This window comes from Carassius gibelio, chromosome A15 (assembly GCF_023724105.1).
Source record: "Carassius gibelio isolate Cgi1373 ecotype wild population from Czech Republic chromosome A15, carGib1.2-hapl.c, whole genome shotgun sequence".
Taxonomy (NCBI): domain Eukaryota; kingdom Metazoa; phylum Chordata; class Actinopteri; order Cypriniformes; family Cyprinidae; genus Carassius; species Carassius gibelio.
This window is the reverse complement of record NC_068385.1, coordinates 22,748,615-22,772,043: the sequence shown is the minus strand read 5'-3', so window position 1 is coordinate 22,772,043 and position 23,429 is coordinate 22,748,615. Positions and strand designations below refer to the sequence as shown.

The window sequence follows — 23,429 nt, the reverse complement described above, 5'->3', positions numbered from 1 at the left end:
TTCCAGTTTTGTGCATGACAGGCTTTCCCAGTACACACACACTTTTGGTGTAATCCACCCAAACTATCTCAAACACATTATAGATATGAACAAAAACAAACAAATGATTGAAGGAATAAATCAATGAATGAACCAATGAATGAAATGCAAAAAAAAGATGGATGGCTAGGAACGTAAAAGATGTAATGGCTACGAAGAAAAAAGAAGGATGGGCTAGGTGTGGGTAAAAAAGGGGGATAGGCTAGAGAAAAAAAAAAAGACACCCCCACACTTCTGCATCAGACTTACGCACAAGCGCAGACAGAGATCAGATACATAAGGCCACATCCCTCTCCCTCTTTCTTTCTCATTTCAGACCCCCCCCCACCCCCACTCTAAAGAGCATGAACGGTCTGCTGTTCTGCTGACGTGGACCCCCAGTGCCAGCCTTCCAGAGGAAACATCAACAAACACGTAGAGGAAAACACACACATACTGAGCCAAAAATAACTCCAAACAGGCAGTTCTGTTCTGAGAATAAACAGCCGTTAAAGGGGTCATAGTATGCCCATTTTCCACCAGTTGATATAATTCTTCAGGGTCTTAATGAAAAGTCTGTAACAGTTTGGTTAAAATTTCTCAACGGTAGTGTAAAAAACACCTTTTTTTTACTCTGTCAAAAACAGCTCTTTTCAGAGAACACAGTTTTATAGCACTTTCCTTTAAATGTCAATGAGCTCTGCTGACCCCGCCCCTCTCTTTTGAGCTGCTCTCTGAGGGACTGTTTACTTTAGCTGCATTCATCGTGAATCTAGCTAATTAGCACATTATTAGGAAAGGTGTTTTGCAAAGATTCATTAAAAATAAACCTTACACTCACTTCTTCTGTAGGTGAAGCTTGATCACGAATTATTTGCGCAAACAGACACATTTCAATCGCTTAAGAGTCATTCTTGTCTACATCTGCTCCAGCGGTGAAACAATGGCGGACTGATGACCGCTCACTCAGGGCATGTCTAAGGTAAGACACCAGTCCAGTCTGTGCTGAAACACTGTGGGTGGATTTTTATCATTTTAGGGTGGTTGTGTACTCACACTGCCAACACACATTTCAGTTCAAACAACATGTAAGTGCATTTAGCATAATATGGCCCCTTTAAATAATCTCTCTCAGACACAAACACAACCGAGAACTGACAAGTTTAAATATACTGTAAACTATCACTCAGCAACTCTGAAACAGTTTGTGGACTAGCTAATACGAAAGCCAACATAGAGATCTGCTCACTAGAGCTGACAGCAAACACAAACCAATGAACCTTTGCGGGTCCAAACACTCTAGTGAAATCCAACAGATGAACAGGAAAACTAGGCTACAACCTGACAGACATGTCACTTGAGGTGTTCAAGTTGTAAACAATCTCATCCTCAGCTGATATCCAGACACACAGTCCCAATGCAATTCTCTGTTTCTTAGTTCTAGAATCGAATCTTGAAAGAATGTACAAAGTAAACAATGTAGTGGTCTTCCTTAAATAATCAGTAGGGCATGTCCAACTGGGAAGAGACCAAAGTGGAGAACCAGGACATGGGGAAGGGATTATATCTCTTCTGGCCAGGGAATGCCTTGATATTGCCCAGGAAGAGCTGGAGGAATTGGCTAGGGAAAATGACATATTGGTGCCCTTACTCAGTCTGCTGCCACCACAACACACAGTTAAACCTACATAAAGGATTAGGGTTAGGGTGAGCTATAAGCTTGAGGAACTGATAAAACCTGTTCTGGTGGTCACCCAGTTGCGGTTTTGTTTGTTGAGAGTAGGTGTTCCTTCTTGAACTTAATCATATCAAGCAGCAGATCACCTTTCTAACCTGAAAATGAATTATTTCTAATTCTGCGTTAATACAACATTCAAATGGCAACCAATATATACATGGCACCATTGGTGCAACCCAGTGAAATCACAAAGGGAAAAATAAAAATAGAACAAACTTGCCCAGCTTGTCATTGTTTGGATACACAGGTAGCCCTGACCCAAACTTATGCCACTGGTGATTTAACAGCTGGACGCTCAAGCAAACTTTGCAGACTGCAGTTCTAGTTGTTGCCACTTGTGTTGCAGAAATTACACTGCCAGGGGATGCTTGTAATTAATAGATGCCAATCTGGGACGTTCTTCTTAGAGCGGTTCATGTCTTTAGACCGGAATTGTGAATTTCTATGGCAACACTATTAACAACAAAATTAATCTGTGTAATTTAAGTAATCAACAGACAAACCACAATACAACAAGTAATGTTTATTATGGAAATGCTTTATTAATAAACAGTTTATTTAGCAGGACAAAAAAAATTTCAACTATTTGTTAGCTGAATTAAACTGCATTGTATTATTTTCACAATATTATTGCATTATTACGGCATTAACAATAGCCATTTATTAAAATTAAATGTAAAATGTTAAATATTTCCACATGAAGTCACAGTGGTCAAGTGGTACAAGTTGTAATACGTTTTTAAAAAAAATCCTAAAACACTTGGAATGTGTCCATATTGTCTGGGTCTAATTACAATGGACCCGGAAATAATCAAATCAAACACAGATCCATCAACCCCTTGTCTGGGCTAATTGCCAATACAAAACGTTAACCCAGGTCTAAAATGGCATTACTGATTATCTGTAGCCTAATTAATCGTAAGTAATTTTCTTTAGGAGTAATGAAGGCTCTATTCTCTTAACACTTTGTCACTGGTTGAGAGGGTCCTACAATGTTCCATTCGTAGACTAGAGAGTTGCTAGTGCTGTCTGATATCATTTAAAGTAGATGATATACAGTTTGGGCAAATAGATAGAAGCAGGACTCGAACTGATGGGGGGGGATCCGAAAAAAAAAAAAGACAAAAAGCATCCCCTTGGTAAAACCACTCATTACCAATTACCATCATCTTTAGATTAATAATTTGTGTTATGCAAAACTTATCGTGCGAATGAAAAGTTTAAATTCTCTATGATAATATAAATAGCGGCAACTGTCCAATCAGAACTTGGTACTGTAACAAGCTACTCACAAACGGAAGCAAATTTTTGTAATTTTTCGCAAAACTGTTCAAGTGCAACTTTTGAAGTGCTTTAAAAAGAAAATAACAGAAGTTATGATTTTCCCTGGTTTATAATTTAAAGACATTACCCGACATTATGTTATTGTGCTGTATGTGTTACTGTGAGGGATTGAGAGACTAATATTATCGAGTCACAGACTTTGCATTGTTGAGTCCAAAAGCATTCACTGTTTAATGATGCCTGTTAGAATACCTTTAAAATTCAAGCAATGAAAGGAAAAAAAATACCTATGTATGAGCTTTTACGTTTTTATATTTATTGCACAAGCAATGTACTTTTCTAAATATCAGCATGTGTGCGAGCACAAAAGCTTAAAAATAATAGTTCATTTAATGAGGCTAATTTTTCATTAAAACCTTTTTAAAAATTACATAAATGTTGTAATCATTATGTAAAATTAACTACAGGAACACCCCGCCTCACCCTGCCAAAAAAGAAAATGACCACACCACCCCCTTGTATTTTTTTACAATTCAATGACTGGATACAAGGATTACCAAAAAAATACTATTTATGCTTACACAATACTAATTTAATGACCAAAACCCTACTCTGAAGTACGCAGCAATTTAACAAGGAGTCTATTCTTGTTTTTGAAAGCTAAATATTTTATTTGCATCCTGTACAGTGGCATAACAAGCACCCCGTCACGCCCCGACAGACTGAGTGACGTCCGTCTACATGCACGGAGGGAGGAAAAGACCACAGCGATGTTTATGGAACACGCAAGAAACTCGATTTGGCTAACCTCCCTCTGTCTCCACTTGTGATGCTTCAAAGAATAACGCGATGGAGAAAGAGAGGATGGGGGAAGTCAAGCTCACTGGGATAATATGCTTTCTTCCTCATTCCTAGGACTGTATTCAATGGGGTATGATAATTCCCTTGTCTAATTTCTAAAGCCCACACAGATTTATCAGTACACAGAGTTTGTGTTTACTGCCCCAGTTAAACAAAGACAACATGGCATGCAGAGGTGTACATGCATGTAAGATATAAAATAAGCATACTGAATAAGCTTGTTGAACCCTGCACCCATATAATTGTTGAGGGATTATCAACACATAAACCAAAAAGCTTTTGGATCTTTCTCCAAATCTCTCATCCTATCTCTCTCTCCCTCCTTCCCTAAAGGCTGTGGCAAGTGGGATGAGTCATCGACTCATTCATTCCAAAAACTATGGGCTGCAGTTTCAGTGAATGAAGCATGTGCAGGAGAAACCGAGAGTGAATTCATAAATATATATTACAATATTTCTGCAAAGACCCCACATACACAGATGCATCAGGTTCATTCATGAATCAGTAGAACCCCTCATAAATCCAACGTTACATAAATTATACATGTTAATATTGGCCAAAACCAGTTTAAAGTTACAATGAAACAGGAGTGGCAGCAGACCATGAAATGAAAATTCACATTTGTCTACAAAATGTTATTGATCTTATTGTGAACAACATAATATTTTTTTTTTTTTTGGACCACATTATTATTTTTTTATTATTATTATTTAAATCTTCAAGTGAAACAGTTCTCAATGGTGCGTATGCCAGACTTCATTTAATCTGCATAAACCCAATGATTTATTTTACAGAAACCCCACCCCTTTCTTACAAATGACTGAAACCTTGCATTCAGATCTACCTCCATCCAATCTTCAACCGATGTTTAGAACCAAGTTCCTGGCCAAGGTTTTATTTTTTTTATTATTTTTCTCAATAATCCACTTCACTCAGATGAACATTACAATATGGTTTGTAGCTGCTTATGTTTCAACTTTAATAATTTGAATTAGTAAGTTGTATCAGCCTGAGCATCATACATAAATCTTTTGCTGTCTGATTTACACCTGACACATGTAGTCCATCACACTACAGGTCTCAACCACATGAAACACAATATCGCTGTGATTCATTGTGAACAAATATAGTGTTTGTCTTGTTTTCTGAAAAAAAAAAAAAAATGTTTTATTACACAGCTCTCTGAGGTACTTGATTCTGACTGGTCATTTGCAGCATTCTCTGTGGTCATATATTTGTATATTATGGCCATATATATAATTAGCTGCTGTTCCAGGCTACTCATTTTCCGATGTGATACATTTAGGTGTTGTATCACTCCAGGGTGCTTTTAATTGCATAGAATAATTTAAACACAAATGAATTCAAATTCAGTCAATTTATACATGGGTGCATCCCTAGTGCATCAATCTGTGCGTAAAACAGTTCTTTAGTGCCAACCTAAAGGTAAACAATCATTTTGTTTAGTCTCAAAAGAGCCTGAAATGAAGACTAACATGTTATTTGATGTTAACCTATAGGCAAACAATGGTACAGTTTAGCCTCAAATGAGATATTTTGCTTTTTTATGTTTTGTGGTAGAGAAGAGCTCTACACACAATTAAATACTTATGGAATAAAGCCACACAGTGTATCCACACATGGTGACATTAGTAAGGGCTGAATAGAATGGGTCACAGTACTGAGAGCTCACCACTGGCTTCAGTCGCAATCCGGGCTGCTCCGGTGAGTGAGTTACTCCTTATAAATACACCCACACAAATGTCCACTCACAGGGAATGTTCCTAACCACACACACATAAATGCAGTATAATGCCTTCCAAAACACATAACACAGAGGACGTCTGTGCCAACGCACACATCAGACAGCAGACACAACCATAAACACAACAGCTCTACCACATAGTCTGTTCGAATTATTTCATTTTTAGATGTTAAAATATAGTCTTAGTGGCTACACAACCCAGCTGTACACAATGGAAGCCAATTTACGCTACATCATGCTTTGGTAAATCATTCTTAATTCTGATAAAGAATTAATTGATTAATCATTACTTCTGAAGTTAATTATGAGATACCAAGTCATAAATATGACAAAGTCAAAAATATTATAATAATGAATGTCACCATTTACTATGTACCTTACATGTGCAATGACAATTAAGTTGAATCTAATCTATTACAAAATTATAATTATATACATAATTACAATTACACAAAAAGCCACCAATTATGTCAATTGAAATTATGAGTCACTAATCATAATAATGAAATGAAAGTCAATATTATGACATACTTAATCACAATTAAGAAATATGCCGCTATAATGAAAAATCTAAATCGACATAAGTTGAAGTTGACAAAAAGTCAGTTATGATAACTGATAATTAAGACAAAACATCACACTTTTTAACTATGGCTTTTATCATCTCATAATTTGGAATTTTGTCCATTTCATCTTTTTATCTCATAATTATTAGTATGCCAACATTTACACTTATGATTTACGAAAGCAAGACTGGACTGATGATATCTGATTGTAATATCAAAAAAGGTTCTAAAGGTAAAGGTTTTTAGTACGATGGTAGGTTTATGATGACGCACAAGCATACGGTGAGTCAACAGTAAAGTGTGTGATGTCACCTGGAGTACGTGATCAGCACTTTGTCGTCTGAATGTCGGAATGGAAAACACACCAAGTGCCAGATGTGGATCATTGCAAACAGCATCACAGGTAAAGTAAGCACTCATGATGATAGATGAAGAGGATAACGAAACATTAAAGAAGTGGAGGAAACAATGCTACAGTGCTGTGTGGGGATTTTTCTAACACCTACAATGCTACAGTGCTGTGTGAGGATTTTTCTCTGCGGTTAATAAAGTGTTCCAGGTGGCTGTTAAACAACTGCTTACTGGCACAAACCAAAAGAGTCTCCATTAGATTCTGCTGCCAGTCATGCTAAACCCCTCTGAATTTAGAAAACCCTTTATTTGTCTTAAGCTGCCTTTCCACTGTCTCTTACAAATGACCAGCGACCAGTGACAGTCAATCTTTTCCAATGGAGAGTAGCGCGGGAGCTGCGTGGAGTTCCGGTCATACATGTACTGTATGCGTATGCAGAAAATTCAGATCCGATTTGCTGTGGATGCATTGAAATATTTGAACTTCTGCGGCTAGACAATATGCGACTTCCCGACTGAATTTGATGTATTCTATCAAAAACTAGTGTAACGAGTGTATCGTTAGAACTGCCAATATTTTGTTCACTTTACTATTATTCTTTAAATACTTTTTCTGTAAAATGGTGCTTTAAAATAATTATGTCAAAAAAATTTATTTTATAATTATTAAATCATTATTTGCAATGATTAGACCCATAAAACCTACTGTTTTTCGTTTTGGGGGTCATTTGCTTTTTGACGATACATTCATACTTCAATTATATGCAGTAAAATAATTCATTTTACCATGGTGAATATGCCGAGGTAACCATTGCTTCACGCCCAGTTTGAAAGTTCAGTGTGACTGCCACTAGGGGTAGAAATCCGACAATCGTGTCCGAATGTCGTGTGCAGTGGAAATGCAGCTTAAGTGCCAAATAAACACCCCTGGATGAGTCCTCTGCACAAACTGAATTTTGTAGTAACCTGAAACTAACCACAGAGGAGAACTAGCCCACCGACTAAGCCTTGTTTCTACCAAGGTTTTATTTATTTTTATCCATTTCTGTCATCTGTGGAGTTTTGGTTCCTTATCACTGTCACCTTTGGCTTGCCTAGCTGGGGACACAATTGTCACAATTGATTTCCAATGCACGATACAGTATACCAGTAAGAAAGCCACACTCAGAAACACTTCCCGAGTAAATTCTGAATATATAACAAATCATAGCCAACATTCTTTTAAAGTACACAGAGAGTCCTGAAAGTGTGAGAACATGTCAATTGAATACTGAAATGCACTCTTGGTGTAAGAGTGAGCTTACTGAACATTTGAACAAACAGCCAAACAAATGCATGTTTGTTCTTTGAAATACAATCAAACGTTACTTCAGCAAGTAAACCGTTTAAGAAGTGCTGCATGTTGCCCAAATTTCATGCTTGGAAACATTAATGAAAGAAGATAGGTGGTGAAGAAAACTATTGTTACAACACTGTTGTCCGTAAGTTCAGATGTAAGTTTCTAGCTAGTAACTGGAAACTCCTGGCCAACATCCTACATGAGTAATCAAGAGACAAATCAACAAAATGGCATTTACAGACTGAAACACCAATATCCACATCTGGGGTGGCAAACATTCAAATAAACTTTAGGGCAGTGATGTTAATGGGCTGTGTTAACAAGTTTCACCCCTCTGATGTCATTCTCTACCACAGCCCACACCCAGCAGTCTGAGATATCTTAAATAACATTCACTCTTCCCATCTTAAGGCTGCTGCTTCGTATTAAACAGTCCGTTATGAAGCTCCATAGTGCGTGTGTGGCATAAACGTACTTCCAGCTACTGAAAACGCATGCATGAATTCAGAAATAGAACAAACGACCATCTGGGCCAACAAAGATATCAGGAAGAGAGGGACAAACCAGTTCCCTCTGGTTTATCCTGTGGATTTTAGCATTACCTCTAACTCACTCTAAGGTTATGGGTTAAACACACACACACACACACACACACAAACACACACACACTTCCCTCGGCTTTCACAAAGGTGAGTCATCACTCCATTCACGTCACTGACAGACAACGGCTTCCAGTGACAGACCAGCACACAGCAGCCCCACTCGCCCTAACGCTACTCTTCCTCATCAACTCAACTTGAATTAAGATGTATATATTTTAGAAGAGGTCAAAGTTATAGCGTTTCTTTTAACAGCACAAACCAGCACAAATCGAGCACAAACGAACGATACCAGTTTGGAGAGATTTGGATAGCATTTGGTGGAGAGTGACGTCACTGCCCGGAATTGTTTTTCTTATTTCTAAGAAGGGGAAATATATTTGACGTTCATTTCAACAGCGCAAACCAGCACAAATCAAGCACAAATGAATGACACCAGTTTTGTGTGCAAACTAGGATGGAGAGTGACGTCACTGCTCCCAAAAATATTGTGGTTATATCAAAGAAAGGAAAAATGATACAGTGTTTGTTTTAATGGCTCAAATTGAGCACAAACGAACTATGCTAGTTTGGAGCGATTTGGGCAACATAGGGTGGAGAGTGATCACATGATCAACAAAAAAAAAAAGTTTAATATCTCAAACACCAAACCAGCACAAATGTTCATTTTTGTAGCACAAACGGAGCACAAAACTAATGGCATAGTTTTGGTGATTTCTTTTCTTTTTATAGTGTGCAAACTTCAGAGGTTTTCCATAGACTGTGGTGTAAACAATTCTTCCAAGTGTGTGTGTATATATATATATATATATATATATATATATATATATATATATATATATATATATATATATATATATATATATATATTTTTTTTTTTTTTTTTTTTTTTATTTTTTTTTTTGAGACTTTTGAGACTTTTGACTGCAATTCCCATCTCTCAAAATTAAACTAATGGATAAAACAAAGTCCTGGCCTACATTTTTGTATTTGGATAATCCGTTACTATGAACTGTCACAATTCAAAAGAAAAGATCCGTCACCAACTACCGTCAAGCCTATTGCATTGCATGTTTCAAAGCAAAGCACACACTTTGCTCATGCTATCAGCTCACAGAGCATGCTTATTCACTTAAAGCCCAGGTACAAATCAACGCAAATACTTTTTTACTAAAAATGGATTGGCTCTTAATTTTAAACCCTCCAAGTACACCAGATTGATGCATTTAACTTTAAAATGTACAAGATTTTGGCTATGTTCACACTGCGAGCCTTCGTGCTCAATTAAGGTTTTTGCTCAGATTAGGGATGGGCGATATATCTAACGATATGATCATGCGCATCTAGTCAGCAAATATGGTTCTGTGATTACTGCAAAATCGCCATCACCTGCTTTTAAATGGAGCGGCATTTAATAGACAAAGCCGTAGATCACTGACAAGCTACATAATATCATGTTCAATATCGAAGGTGATTCATCTGCAATAATGAACGTAATGAGCTTGTATAATATCGCCCAGCCCTAACTCAGATCTGATTTTTTTTGTATAGCTGCTCACATTGTTTTAAATGTGGCCAATATCAGACTTCCAGTGTGAACCGATCATGTTTCTGAACTGACCCGCATGTGCAAAAGAACAATAGGTTTTCACAACAAAATCCGCTCAACTCAAAACTAGTCCAAAACTAGCTAAATCTCACTTGTATTAAATCCTTTACAGGTTGGATAAACATTGCGTTATTGGGGTTGCATTAACCCACAGAGTTGAAAACAACCCATGGCAATAATGAAAATGTAGACCAATTCCATTGAAAAACTTGCAACACTTGTGCAGTATACTGTCATATGGAAGTAAACGGAGGACATAAAGTAAGCAATTATGCATTTATTTATAGTGTGATCTGCCGCAGAATCTAGCAAAATTATGCACAGTCAATATGTTAAATAAAGACAAGGATATGACATAAGACAGCAGAGTTTTGAAATCCTTGGAAATCCAGTTCTTACACATCGCTATACTTCCACTGACTTACCTTTTCACAACTATCTTAACTTTGGGTATGTAAAATCATTCAGCTGAATCCCATGAGCGCAAAATCATGACTAATGTTGATCTAGATTGATGTGAAAGTTGCATGAATTCCAATATATAACATGGTTCAGACTGCGTTCGCATTGCAAACATCTGTATAGGATTAAGTACCCCATATTGAAGTGGCACAAACTGGAACGGAAAAGATCAGATTTCATGTGCTTTGTACTGTTCACACTGTCATGAGGAATACAGATCTGAGTCACATGTTAGAAAAAAATAAATAAATAAAACAAGGGGGCCAAGGTCCAAACTCCATAATTTCGCCAAATCATGTGGGAAAACGCTGAGTAGTGTGGCATTTCTGCAGTAATATTCATTTGGATTGGATGATGTGTCACTCCTTGATAGGTGACAAGCTAACAAAGTGCTAGTAGAAGAGGCATCCACAGGTCCACTTGGATCCAAAAACCCGAGGTCCGACCTGAGACCTGACTGACAAGTAGCTCGGGCACGGGTCGAATTAGGTATTAGTGTAGGCTAATTTCACTTTCATATTAAGTGAGGAACGCAAATAGAAAAGGAACATACGTTTGTAACCTTGCAAACAGAAATAATCTTATAGATATGAGAGATCCATCAGGAAAATCCACTTGCTTAATTATGCTGCCTGTTCATATAGGGCTTTTTGTGTGTGTGTGTGTGCGCAGAAGCCTTTTGCCAGAGATCAGGTTGAAGACAACACTAGTGAATTCATGAATTATTAGCTATCGATTTTTTTTTTTTTTTTTTTTTTAATCAAAATATCACATTTATTTTTCAAATCCACTGGTCAAATTTGAAAACCAAGCTCAGAAATAACTTGTTTCCATCAGACAGGTAGCCTAATAATAAACTGAACAAATGTAAAATAAATCAATGTAATGGAGAAGTGACCAAATCAGTCAGCAGGACACTGGGATTTTTCATGACTGACTGTGAGGCTGCAGCCTGTACACAAGTCAATGCCATTTACGTTCAGGTCCAGTTCGAAATGAAATGCCATCGGGTCGGGTCAGACTCGGGTTGGGTTTTTCTTTTTAAAAATTTATTTATTTATGCACATCAGGTTTGGGTAATAAGTGATTTGGGTCAGGAACATATTTTATGACCTGAGAAGACCTCTAGGTGCTAGTCATAACAGCAAAAGAAAAGAAATGATGCCCTTAGGTTTTCAGAAAAATTGGCTACCATTTCCAATTGGGTTTTCAGTTAAATGCTAAAGCTGGATGATAACATCAATCTCATTTTAACGCAGCCAACTGCTTACTTTAACAAGTTCATATCCTTGCCAAGCTAATCAGGCTTTACCGCATACAATGAGCTGGATGCTATTGTTTTTATAATCAATAGCTTCCCAAGGCACAGTAATCTTTCAATTACAGTCACGCTCCACTTCTTCCTATTGCAGAAACTGCCAATCAGGGAGGTTGGCAGTTCGTAGTGTGTTTGCACCATCCCACACAATGGCTGCAGACAAAAAACGTTCTCTGTAAGCTAAGGGGGTGTAAGCATCTCATTGCAACCCTGCCGAGACCCACCAAACACTAGCTGACTGTTGTGACTGAGCTTCCAACACATACGGCAATTAGACCCAACACTGAATGGCTCTCTTAGTGAATGAGGATGTGTTGATTCAGACTAAGATCTGCTAGGAGTCATGAAGTCGTCATGTGGAAAGTGAGTTCAGTGGATGGATTCTACAGTAGTTCAGTAAAATATTTATTTTACATTCAGGACATTGACCCAACCAGGAATGCTGCGACAAGTTTCCTGAATCAAGTACTTTTGGTTTTGTACTCAACGAAAATAGAAAATTCAAGTTGTATTACAAATGTATATAAACTCTAGATTAAAAAGGAAAATCACACCATAGTTCACAGTTTAGAAGGGCATTTAAGGAAACTGGGTGTTACTTACGACCGTTCAAAAAGAAAAAATGGTACCCTCGAGTATCTGGGAACAAGGAGACTTAAATATCTCCAATCAAATAAAATAATTTACAGGTGTTAATCAGCACTTTAACAGCAGACAATTACGGGGTAAGTCTCAGAGTGGTAATTACAATCATCTGAGCTCATGATTTGGCAAAAATTAACTGCCACTTGCTCATAGACTAATGCAATAACTGTTTAATTAAACAGTAATTCTTCTTAATACAAGAGAAACTTAAAAACTTACCTGTGATACACTGAATCTGACCATCATCTCGTTGGATCGTGAAGGCCTCTCCTGGGTTTACCTGCACCAAGATTACCTGAAGAAAGCAAGAAAGATGCTGTTAGAAGAAACCAGTCTATTCAGACCACCTCAACTCCAAAACTTAGCTCAACACATCCCCTTATTTATTTATTCATTTATTTATAAAAATGAACTGCTTGGATGAAAGACAACACTGCACTGAATAAAGATAAAATATAGTGACTTGAATGGCTCAAGCTGTGAGGGCTCTGTGAATAAAATTAAAGACTAAACTTCCTTCTGCCCTTATCTTAACCTAACGTCAGCACTGTGCTCCACGTGGCTCAGTTTTATTCCTGGCTAATATGTCTAACGTAAAATTGGCCATCATTCAGCCAGGCATAAACATGCTTCTATTACCCTCATTTTCTCATGGCTATACATAACTGACACACAAACAGATGAAAACATACTGTACACATCCACTTCTGAGGGCAGCAGAACATGGAAACATTATTTACTGCAATGACAAAAATGCTCCGATTCCAAGAAAAAAGAAAGGGAAATAACAGGAAAAAACACACATGCATTCCAGCCATGGGATGGTGGCAATGTGCTGCAAACTAAAGGTTTTACTTTTTTGTTGGTGGTGCTGTTGTTTTTTAAACAATACCAAATATGAAAGTTTCTGTTTCCTACGAGATCTGAGAATCGATAGAAATGTCATCAAAATGGATTTGTCATTGTCTTTGAGGCACTCTAAACTCAGTTTTCTGATCAATGACTGTGGCTCAGGGGAATCATGTGTGAATCTGACACAGCTGAATCAGAAACAGCACAACCATTTTAATTCATAGTTTAAGCAATATTATCCACTCATGAACAGCACAAATATATTCCAAAAGGAAAGTGAAGATTTAAATAATGAACAAAAACAAATTCACAATCTTTGGAACTCTTTCATAACATTCTAGAATATTGATTACAATAAAACTCTAAAAACAGAAATAACAAAACCTGGGGCTGGGCTCTTTGGACTTAAGCAACTACATTGTAACTTCTATAAATATCCTAACAACATGAAATCCACACACCAGCAACACCTTAAAGGTACAATTTGTAAGGTAATTTGCAGTAAAATATCCAAAAACCACTCTACTAGTGTTATATATTTTGTCCAGCTGATTACTAACAGTATCTCTAATGTTTTCAACTACTTGTAAATCATGAGAAAATTCCCATTTTAAATAGTGACACAGGGCAGTGCAGTCGTCTGTCAATGATGTTAGTTACCCTTTGTTAGTTAGATGTTATTACCGCCTTTACCGACGTAGAAACCACATGACAACCATGTCGTGGACAAATGCGGAAGTAGTGTCTAGCGTCAAGCAAACCACTAGCTTGCTTCAAGCAGTTCCTTATTTACTTCTTGCACGTTTTATGGTGGATTGTGTTACTTATTTATGGAACATAATTACTGTTTACCGCTGGTTCTGTCAACAAGGACAGCTCCCGTTAACGTAAGTGTACGGGCCAACCAAACGACCCAAGAAGAGTTTGGGACAAGAGGAGAGAGAGAGCGATGATCAATATCGGTGTTGCATTTTTAGATGGAGAGAGCTTCGCGACAAACTTCAACTGGAAAGAGATGCCGATCTCGCTTGTGTTTTACTCGACAGCTGAGTTGTTTTGATTCGTATCTTTACAGAAAATGTATCCTATTATAACGATCAACAAGATTAGTGTTATGGGGCATACACTCCAAACGCGGGGCAGCGTTTTTATTGCTTGTTGCCACTAGTCCTGTAAGCACAACTTGTTGCTGTTCGGTAACTTTAATGTTATTGGTAGACAGCATGTTTGGATATATCTTTAAATAATGAGATCACAGATGATACAAATTGTGAGTAAAAAAAAATATTGACCTAATTTGACTAGTATTTAGTTTTATTTTTGCTAAAAAAAAAAAAAAGGAACATTCTGCAGTTGGAGAATGTTGTCGCTACAACTCAGTTCAATAATTAATCACATGAACACACTAACAATCTACAAATTAAATTCACACACAGGGCTGGACGATAAAGTCTAAATTTATATCACGATATACTTCTTCATGTAGGTCGATACGATATAATTCCGATAACACATATATGAACACTATTTTTAAAAAGCCAAATAGTAATATTGCTGAAAATTTTGCTTTGATCACAGCAATAAATTACATAGATTTATTCATATTGAAAAGTTATTTTAAATAAAATTCTTAGAGAATTCTTTAAAAAAATACATAAGAATAAAAATCTTACTGTTCATAAACATTTGACTGGTAGTAGGTATGCTGATTATTCTTATAGATTGAATAAATATATTTATTTTTGTTCAAAAATGAATAGCTCAATCGTTGTGCTATATTTTTGAGTCTTGAACATCTCTTTTCAAATGACAGGCCTCTACAATACCACAAAAAAAGTAAGGGCAAAGCAGGACTCCACCGTTCAATAGACAGGATGCAAGTCTCAGACATTAGATTACAAGCATGAATGATGAAGAAGCGGAAAGGACAACATCACTGGATGTGACGTCCAAACCCACGTCACTCGCATGGGTCTGAAATGAGATGGAGAGGCAGGTTCAGTGCTCATCAGAGTACCACTTGTTCCATGAAATCGCTCTGAGTCAGTCTTCCACTGAGCTTTTGTTAAAGCACTATTGATGACACATCTGTCTCAGAGATCTGTCTTTGGCTAAAGGTCTCAATGTTTGTGCCTTCCTCATGAAAGGATATGGAATGGGGTGAGTCACTTCAAAGATGTGGATAAACCATAATAAATGTCATACCAAGACTTACAAATGCACTCTGATATCAGTCAACAGGTAGAATAAACACAAGGAAAATGCAGAGTCCTAAAACTGTCATAGTGACATTCAAAAACAGTGAAAACAACATTGTTGAAAGCAAAAAGAGAAAATCATTTTTCAGGAATTCTGGCATACAGATCATTAAAGAGTTAGAGCATTTTGTTTCATCGGCATCAGTTTTAAGTTGTTATAAATGTCTTCTCAAAAGAGTTGAACTCTTGGAGAGAAAGAAAAAAAGAAGAAAAAAAAAAAAACGGCACAAAACCATTGTAAATAGCATGTCATGCCAAGACCAACAGGAACATGTGGCTCTCGCCTCAGCCGAGGGTTAAGAACTGACAGTCCTTCCGGAGGTAAAAACATAACTGAACTGAACGAAAGGACCTCAACCCCAGCCTCAAATCAACAGTGCCCAGCTTTTGTGCACCTCATTCTTATCTAAAAGCCAACAACAGCAGTCTTTAAAACAATGAGAAAAAAAAGTCTAACCAGAAGAGAATATTTATCTACTCAATAGAGACAAACACAACACAGATTAATTTCAGCCTCTCAGCCTAACCTAAAAAAAAAGTGTACAGCTCAAAGAAAATAAATTTGGCAGAAAGTGCTATTTATTTACCTCAGACTTGTGGTGGAAGTCACAGTTATAGTGCCTGAACTCCCACGGCTTGGGGCTCCAACTGCGGGTCTCCCCTAATACAGCCATCCTCTGTACTTCCGTCTCACTCTCTGTTCCCATTCATGAGTGCCACTGAGACACACCAGCTATTCCTTGACTGCTGCACACACACACACGAGTGTGTTCTCGCTTGACCACAAGCGCAGCGACAAAGAGTGATGCGTGAGCAACAGCGCAGGCAACGATGGGGGTGGCTGAGGGAGGTTTTATTGAATTAGGTTCAAGCAGCTACATACTGTTGCGTTCACGTGTGTGTGTGTATATGTGGGCTCACAATTACTCGTTCTGCTCTGCCTTGCTCACTCCTTTGTCTAAAAACACAGCTGGTAATTCTTATTCCCCACTCTCTCTGATACAAGTCTAATATATACTGCATTACTGACACATTCTTCATGACCCTTTCCTACGCCAGCATGCAGTTTTAGACAAAGCAATGTGTGTTTACACACACACATGTAAAAATAATAAAATGCTGAATCTTCACTTACTGTAGCACGCATCTCCCTCTCATCCAGCCAAAGCTGCTTCAACAGGCTGGCCGATATTTAAAGGTATCTGGTACCCTCCCCTGTGCTCCGGGGGTCCAAGCCACCCTTCTCTGGCTTCACCCAGTGCTCATGAGACTGGAAGGTCTGGGCAGTGTGCTCGAAACATGGGGGCCTGTGTGAACTCTTCACCCTCTAAAGCAAAGCCCCGGTGAGAGGAAGGGATAGAGGTCTTGCCTAAGTGCGCTAGCTGGAAGCCGTTCACAAGATATCAGGAGCGAAGCCCATGTTTGCGCTCTCCCTTTCTCTTTTTTTTAATCTCTCCTCCTGCTCTCTCTGCAGTAGATAGATGACTCTCCCTCTTCTCTCTCTTTCTGGCTCCAACTCTGCCTCGCCACCACCGCCAGTCTCCACGGCAACCCCTTCAACAAATAAGCCCTGACGATGTCCGCAGCACGCCACCAATGAGGAGGACAGCTAAACGCCCGTGTTATGCTCACAGGGGGAGGAGGAGAACGAAAAGAAGCGAGGGAGGAAGGCCATAGACGAGTGGACGCAATTGTTCTTTCCTTCGTGGGTCTGTAATTCTCTCCTCTCCCTCTATACCATACTGGCATTGACTCGTGACTGTACTGTGGCGAGCGTATGTGTGTGAAAGCGAGTGACTATTGATGTCGTCCAGACTTTACAACACACCTTTGGTAGTGTCAAATACTGGACTGGCATGGATCCAGTAATTAAAAACAAGGACGGGGGTCCTCAAGTTATCCGTGTCGCCTTTGTTCTGTGTTTTGCTCTGGTGACGACAATAGTGATGAGGCACAGAGCAACACGCACTCATTCACCGACAGACACTCACACACATCCTCCCTCCCCCTCTAGAAAGAATCTGTCATTTTTCTATTCTCCATTCACAGAGCGACGCTGCTGCTATTAATACCATGATCGATGCACAGGGAAATTAAGTTGAGGTAATGCAACAGCTTCTTTGGCTTGGAGGAGCACCTCAGCCCTAAACTATTAAATCAGTGTGATCGGTGGAGGAGACAGTGTGGAAAGAGAGGTGTGATGGGTAGCCACATAAATAGTAGTGATATGGATAATATGAACCTACTGGTTTCCTTCTGAAAAAGGTAAATGAAACTTGTCCTATATAATCTTGAATACAGAAGGGAGGTAAAAGAAGATTCAAGTTTCTCTGACATTTCAAGCCATGAAAAACAGTACTTAGACTAGAACTTCCTCTTATGATGGGAATGCCCAAAGGCAGCTTGCAGTGTTTTATTAGGGCTGAGTATCACTCAAAAAATTTTAATATCGATACAGATACCTTGACTTCAATATCAAGTTCCTGAATGATCATTTTTTCAATACCAATTTTATGAAATCAATTCTAACAAGATAATATTACCTAATTATTTTTCAGCTTTTTGATGTTTGTACAGACTCAAAAGCTCATCTCCTGAGCCACTGCACAAAGGAACAAAATGCAACCAACACAGTGAATCAGTGCAAATATTCTGAAGCTCTGTTAGGCTACTTTTACACTAGTAAATGTAGCCTACATTTACTAGTGTTCTCTCTTTCATGATCGTTGTTCTAACTCAGAGGTAATAACATATTTAATTTCAGCAACTTTACATGGTCAAAACACACTTTAGACTGCAGTCAGAAGTTATTACAAACACTTGATGGTGGTTCAAAGCAAGCTTTGAGTAAAAGTGGAATATAAATTGTATTTATTGTTTTATGTTGCATGATGTTACAGTGTGCATGAATGGTCGCGTAACGTACTTTCGGTCCAGTGGTATGAACAGACATTTGCATATGATCTGAACTTCATGCAGCTCCATTGGAGCACACCATTGGAAATTAATGACTTCCAACATTTGTAAGAGATAGTGGAAAGACATCATGGCCAAGGATCATTTTTTTTTAAAAACAAAAATGCACCAGTGTAAATGTAGCCTTACATCTAAGGGGGCTGGGACACATTCACACCATTACGCCTCGCTTCCATATCTGACACTCGCAAAATCCAGAAATGCCATAAGAAAATCAATGTATGATTTATACAGTGAAGTGAATGCAGTGTTCTGTTTATATATTTGTTCATTCCATTTATAGAATGCTACTGATAAATACAAAAAAAATAAAGAAAAATAAAGCACTGTTCGTTTTATGTGTATAATGTGTATTTGTAATGTGTGCTTTAATATTAAAAGATAAAATAATGACTTTTCATCTCCACCCACTTTGGCCTAAATTTCTGTCATTCTTATTTTTATTTTTCATTAAAATTGTCTTGAAATGTATTATTTGCGCCAATTAATTTACTCTTATGCTGTGGAACTTCATGACGATGCTGCTACATTTGCATAATGAAGTTGTCAATTCATGGTGCACCGTTACTGCCACAGTAACTCGGTAAAAGCATCTCCACACCTACATGAATGAGTGCTAAAAGACTTCTTTTTTTTTTAGCTTTAATAGTCAATCCTCCTGACTCATCATCCTAGAATAAAAGCTTTTTAAGTTGTTCGTGTACTGATTTTGTATCTCTACATATTAAAGCAAACTGGAAGCCACTTTCTTTAATATGTTCGGACTATAAATTGGGGCAGTAAAATGTCAGATAAGAGATTTAGTATCCAGGTGGTTGAGTGACAATGATTTGCATGAGCAAAGATTACAGATGGGAACATTGTTTCTCTAATGCGTCACGGCCAGGCTGAACTTGCCTGGTTTAGGTACAAGGCCATCAGGAGGCGGTGGGAAGCGAGAGTGATTAGCAAACACAGCTACAGCGGTTAGCGCTGGCTTTATTACCCTGGAGATGGGCCAGTGGTGCCTTTGCGTACTCGGCTGTTAGCCACTGACGTCTGTACTTCTCCGATGAGTCAGGGCTCAGGTTGCTCACTATTTGTTACTCTTTAATTGTTTACAGCGTGGCAACGTGGCACTGCAGCTTAGCTGACACGAAACTGAAATATGTGACGTTGAAGAGGAGCCACTGGATGTCGTTGCCATGCAGAAAAGAGCAAGAACCATAATGACATGGGCTCAAATAGCCTCAGGTAAATGAGCTCTGGCAGAAGAGCCTTACAATGACACTGTAGGACGTATTGATTAAAATAGCAAAGAGCCTCAAGACATCAATGACTGATTGTTACAGAGGAAGACCATTTTCTTGACACCTAAAGCAGTGTGTGATGCTGTTGGTCCAATAAAGCCTTCTGCAATTAGTTGCCATGTCCTCCTCCCTTGACTTGTTCTCCTCAAGCCAGATGTGACACACACAGGGTGCTACTAAATATTGTCAGCTTGAATTAAAGGTGTCAGTAAGGAATTTGATTGTAATCAGCTGAAGTCATTGTTCACTGCTTTTGAAAAGCAATTACAGGTGATTATCTATAGGAAATGAACGCTTTATGATAAAATGGAAAAATAAAGGTGTCTGCTAAAAGAACGAATGTAGAAGTAAAACAGGAAACCTCTCACAAAAGAAGCACTTTTGAGTAGTAAAAAGCAAAATGCAAAACTGTGAAAAGCAACTGATCTCTGACAGTCAACCTGAGGCACAAACCTCTTCTGCAAGGTATGACCTTAACCTTCAATGGATTACACAGAATAACCATCAAAGCTGGATATTTGCTTGCTGCAATTTGTATTTCATGACACATAGTATAGGTGAAACTGAACTAAAGGTTAATGGGAGATAAGCAGCATTGTACAGAGTCATTATGTGAAAGCAACCTCACCCTATTGATCAAACTCCTTTTACATGATGGTGCTGACAAGAGTGAGAATTCTGCTCCACAACACTGAATGGGAGACTGTTACTTGAGATGACCAGCTCTACAAATAATTGTCCATTTTCTCTCCTATTAGGTGATAAGTGAGACACTCTAGAGAGGGAGTGAGAAAGCCAGAATCTCATTGCTATGGAAACATTGCTTAGTTCACCAGTGAGCACAGGGAGGAGTAACATGTGGGGACAAAGGGAAAGATTAATGTTTGGTTCAGCCATTTTATGCTTTCAGAGGGCACAGCTCGATGAACGGCCATAACTCAAGGCACTGTGTGGTATCACGGCCACTACACATGAATCCACTCCCAGCTCTGGCCTTAGGCCCAGCTGTGCGTCTTCCGTCCACCTCGTCACGGCAGGATGGCATTAAGTGGAGCGGTGGGGAGTGAGGGGTTATTCACTTTCATATCACCTGAATGACGCACTCAAAAAAAAAAAAAATTCTTTGTGTGCTAAAAAGCTGTTAAATTAGACTAATGCATTCACCAAAAAAAACAAAAAAAATAAATTTTGGGTCGGATAAGCAAACTATGAATCAGAATCAGAATGAGCTTTATTGCCAGGTATGTTTACACATACGAGGAATTTGTTTTCGTGACAGAAGCTCCGCAGTACAACAGAATGACAGCGACAGAACATAAAACACATAATAAAAGAATAAAAAATACAAATATGTAGACAGTGAATGACAATATACAAATGACAATTGTAGGCAGGTATATTACAAAGTGAAGTTATGTATGTACATATATATTGTGTGCAAAATTTAAGTGTATACTAAGTATGTGTGTTAGATAAATAAAGTGTGTGTGTATATAAATATAAAGTGTAGTGTGTTCGCCATTATTGTCAGCTGTTCATAAGATGGATTGCCTGAGGGAAGAAACTGGTCCTGTGTCTGGTCGTTCTAGTGCTCAGTGCTCTGTAGCGTCGACCAGATGGCAACAGTTCAAAGAGGGAGTGTGCTGGATGTAAGGGGTCCAGAGTGATTTTGACAGCCCTTTTTCTCACTCTGGATAAGTACAGTTCTTGAATAGATGGGAGAGTTGAACCGATGATTCCCTCAGCAGTTCGGACTACCCTCTGTAGTCTTCTGAGGTCAGATTTAGAAGCTGAGCTGAACCAGACAGTTACTGAAGTGCAGAGGATGGATTCAATGATGGTGGAGTAGAACTGTTTCAGCAGCTCCTGTGGCAGGTTTAACTTCATCAGCTGGCGGAGAAAGTACAACCTCTGCTGGGCCTTTTTTACGATGGAGTCAATGTGAATGTCCCACTTCAGGTCCTGAGAGATGGTGGTTCCCAGGAACCTGAATGACTCCACTGCAGTCACAGTGCTGTTCATGATGGTGAGTGGGGGGAGTGCAGGGGGGTTTCTCCTGAAGTCCACGATCATCTCCACTGTTTTGAGCGTGTTAAGCTCCAGGTTGTTGAGACTGCACCAGACAGCCAGCTCTTTTACCTCCTGTCTGTAAGCAGACTCGTCACCGTCCTGAATGAGGCCGATGAGTGTGGTGTCATCTGCAAACTTCAGGAGCTTGACAGAGGGGTCCTTAGATGTGCAATCGTTGGTGTACAGGGAGAAGAGCAGTGGGGAGAGAACGCAGCCCTGGGGAGCTCCGGTGCTGATTGTACGGGTGCTGGATGTGTATTTTCCCAGCCTCACTAGCTGCTGCCTGTCTGTCAGGAAGCTGTTGATCCACTGACAGACGGAGGTGGGCACGGAGAGCTGATTTAGTTTGGGCAGGAGGAGGTTTGGGATGATCGTGTTGAAGGCCGAGCTGAAGTCCACAAACAGGATCCTCACATAAGTCCCCGGTCTGTCTAGGTGTTGCAGAACATAATGCAGTCCAATGTTTACTGCATCATCCACAGACCTGTTTGCTCTGTAGGCAAACTGAAGAGGATCCAGCAAGGGTCCAGTGATGTCCTTCAGGTGGGCCAGCACCAGTTTTTCAAATGACTTCATGACTACAGACGTTAGAGCCACAGGCCTGTAGTCATTTAGTCCTGTAATTTTGGGTTTCTTAGGGATGGGGATGATGGTGGAACGTTTGAGGCATGAAGGGACTTCGCACAGCTCCAGCGATCTGTTGAAGATCTGTGTGAAGATGGGGGCCAGCTGGTCAGCACAGGATTTCAGACAGGCTGGTGTAACACAATCTGGGCCTGGTGCTTTTTTCCTTTTCTGCTTCCGGAAGACCTGGCGCACCGCATCCTCGCTGATCTGAATTGCAGGTGTGGGGGAGAGGGGGGATGCAGGAGGTGAGAATGGTGAGAGTGCTTGATTGGAGAGGTGTTCAGGATGGGTTGCAGGAGCAGTTAATGGTGTGAACGGTAGTTTGGAGAGGCATTTGGGGCTGGTTGCAGGAGTTGTGAAGGGTGTGAATGGTTGTGTGGGGAGGCGTTCAGGGCAGGTGATGGGTGTTCTTTCAAACCTGCAGTAAAACTCGTTCAGATCGTCTGCCAGTCGTTGATTCTCTACGGTGCTGGGGGGTGGTGTCTTGTAATTGGTGATCTTCTTTAGACTTTTCCACACTGATGCGGAGTCGTTGGAAGTGAACTGAGTCCTTATTTTTTCAGAATAATTCCTCTTTGCCACTTTGATCTCCTTTTCCAATGTGTATTTAGCCTGTTTATACAAGACATTGTCCCCCTTCACGTAAGCATCTTCTTTGGCCTGACGGAGCTGTCTGAGTTTTGCAGTGAACCACGGATTGTCATTATTGTAAATTAGTTGAGTCTTTGTAGGAATACACATATCCTCACAGAAACTGATATATGATGTTACGGTCTCTGTGAGTTCATCCAGATCGGTGGCA

At 39.1% G+C, this 23,429-nt stretch overlaps 1 protein-coding gene across 5 annotated transcripts in view; it reads right to left on the bottom strand.

Annotated features, from left to right (window-relative positions):
• The window catches only part of LOC128029439 (fibronectin type-III domain-containing protein 3a), a 76,774-nt gene that overhangs the window by 31,519 nt on the left and 21,826 nt on the right, over window positions 1–23,429 (bottom strand). For 3 of the 5 annotated variants that reach the window (XM_052617222.1, XM_052617224.1, XM_052617223.1), the window contains one exon: window positions 12,775–12,850. In XM_052617222.1, coding sequence (XP_052473182.1) covers window positions 12,775–12,850 — 76 coding nt within the window. Of the gene's footprint in view, window positions 1–12,774; window positions 12,851–16,252; window positions 16,458–16,800; window positions 17,182–23,429 lie in introns of those variants that run through there. The other 2 variants (XM_052617225.1, XM_052617220.1) reach the window with 2 other exon arrangements.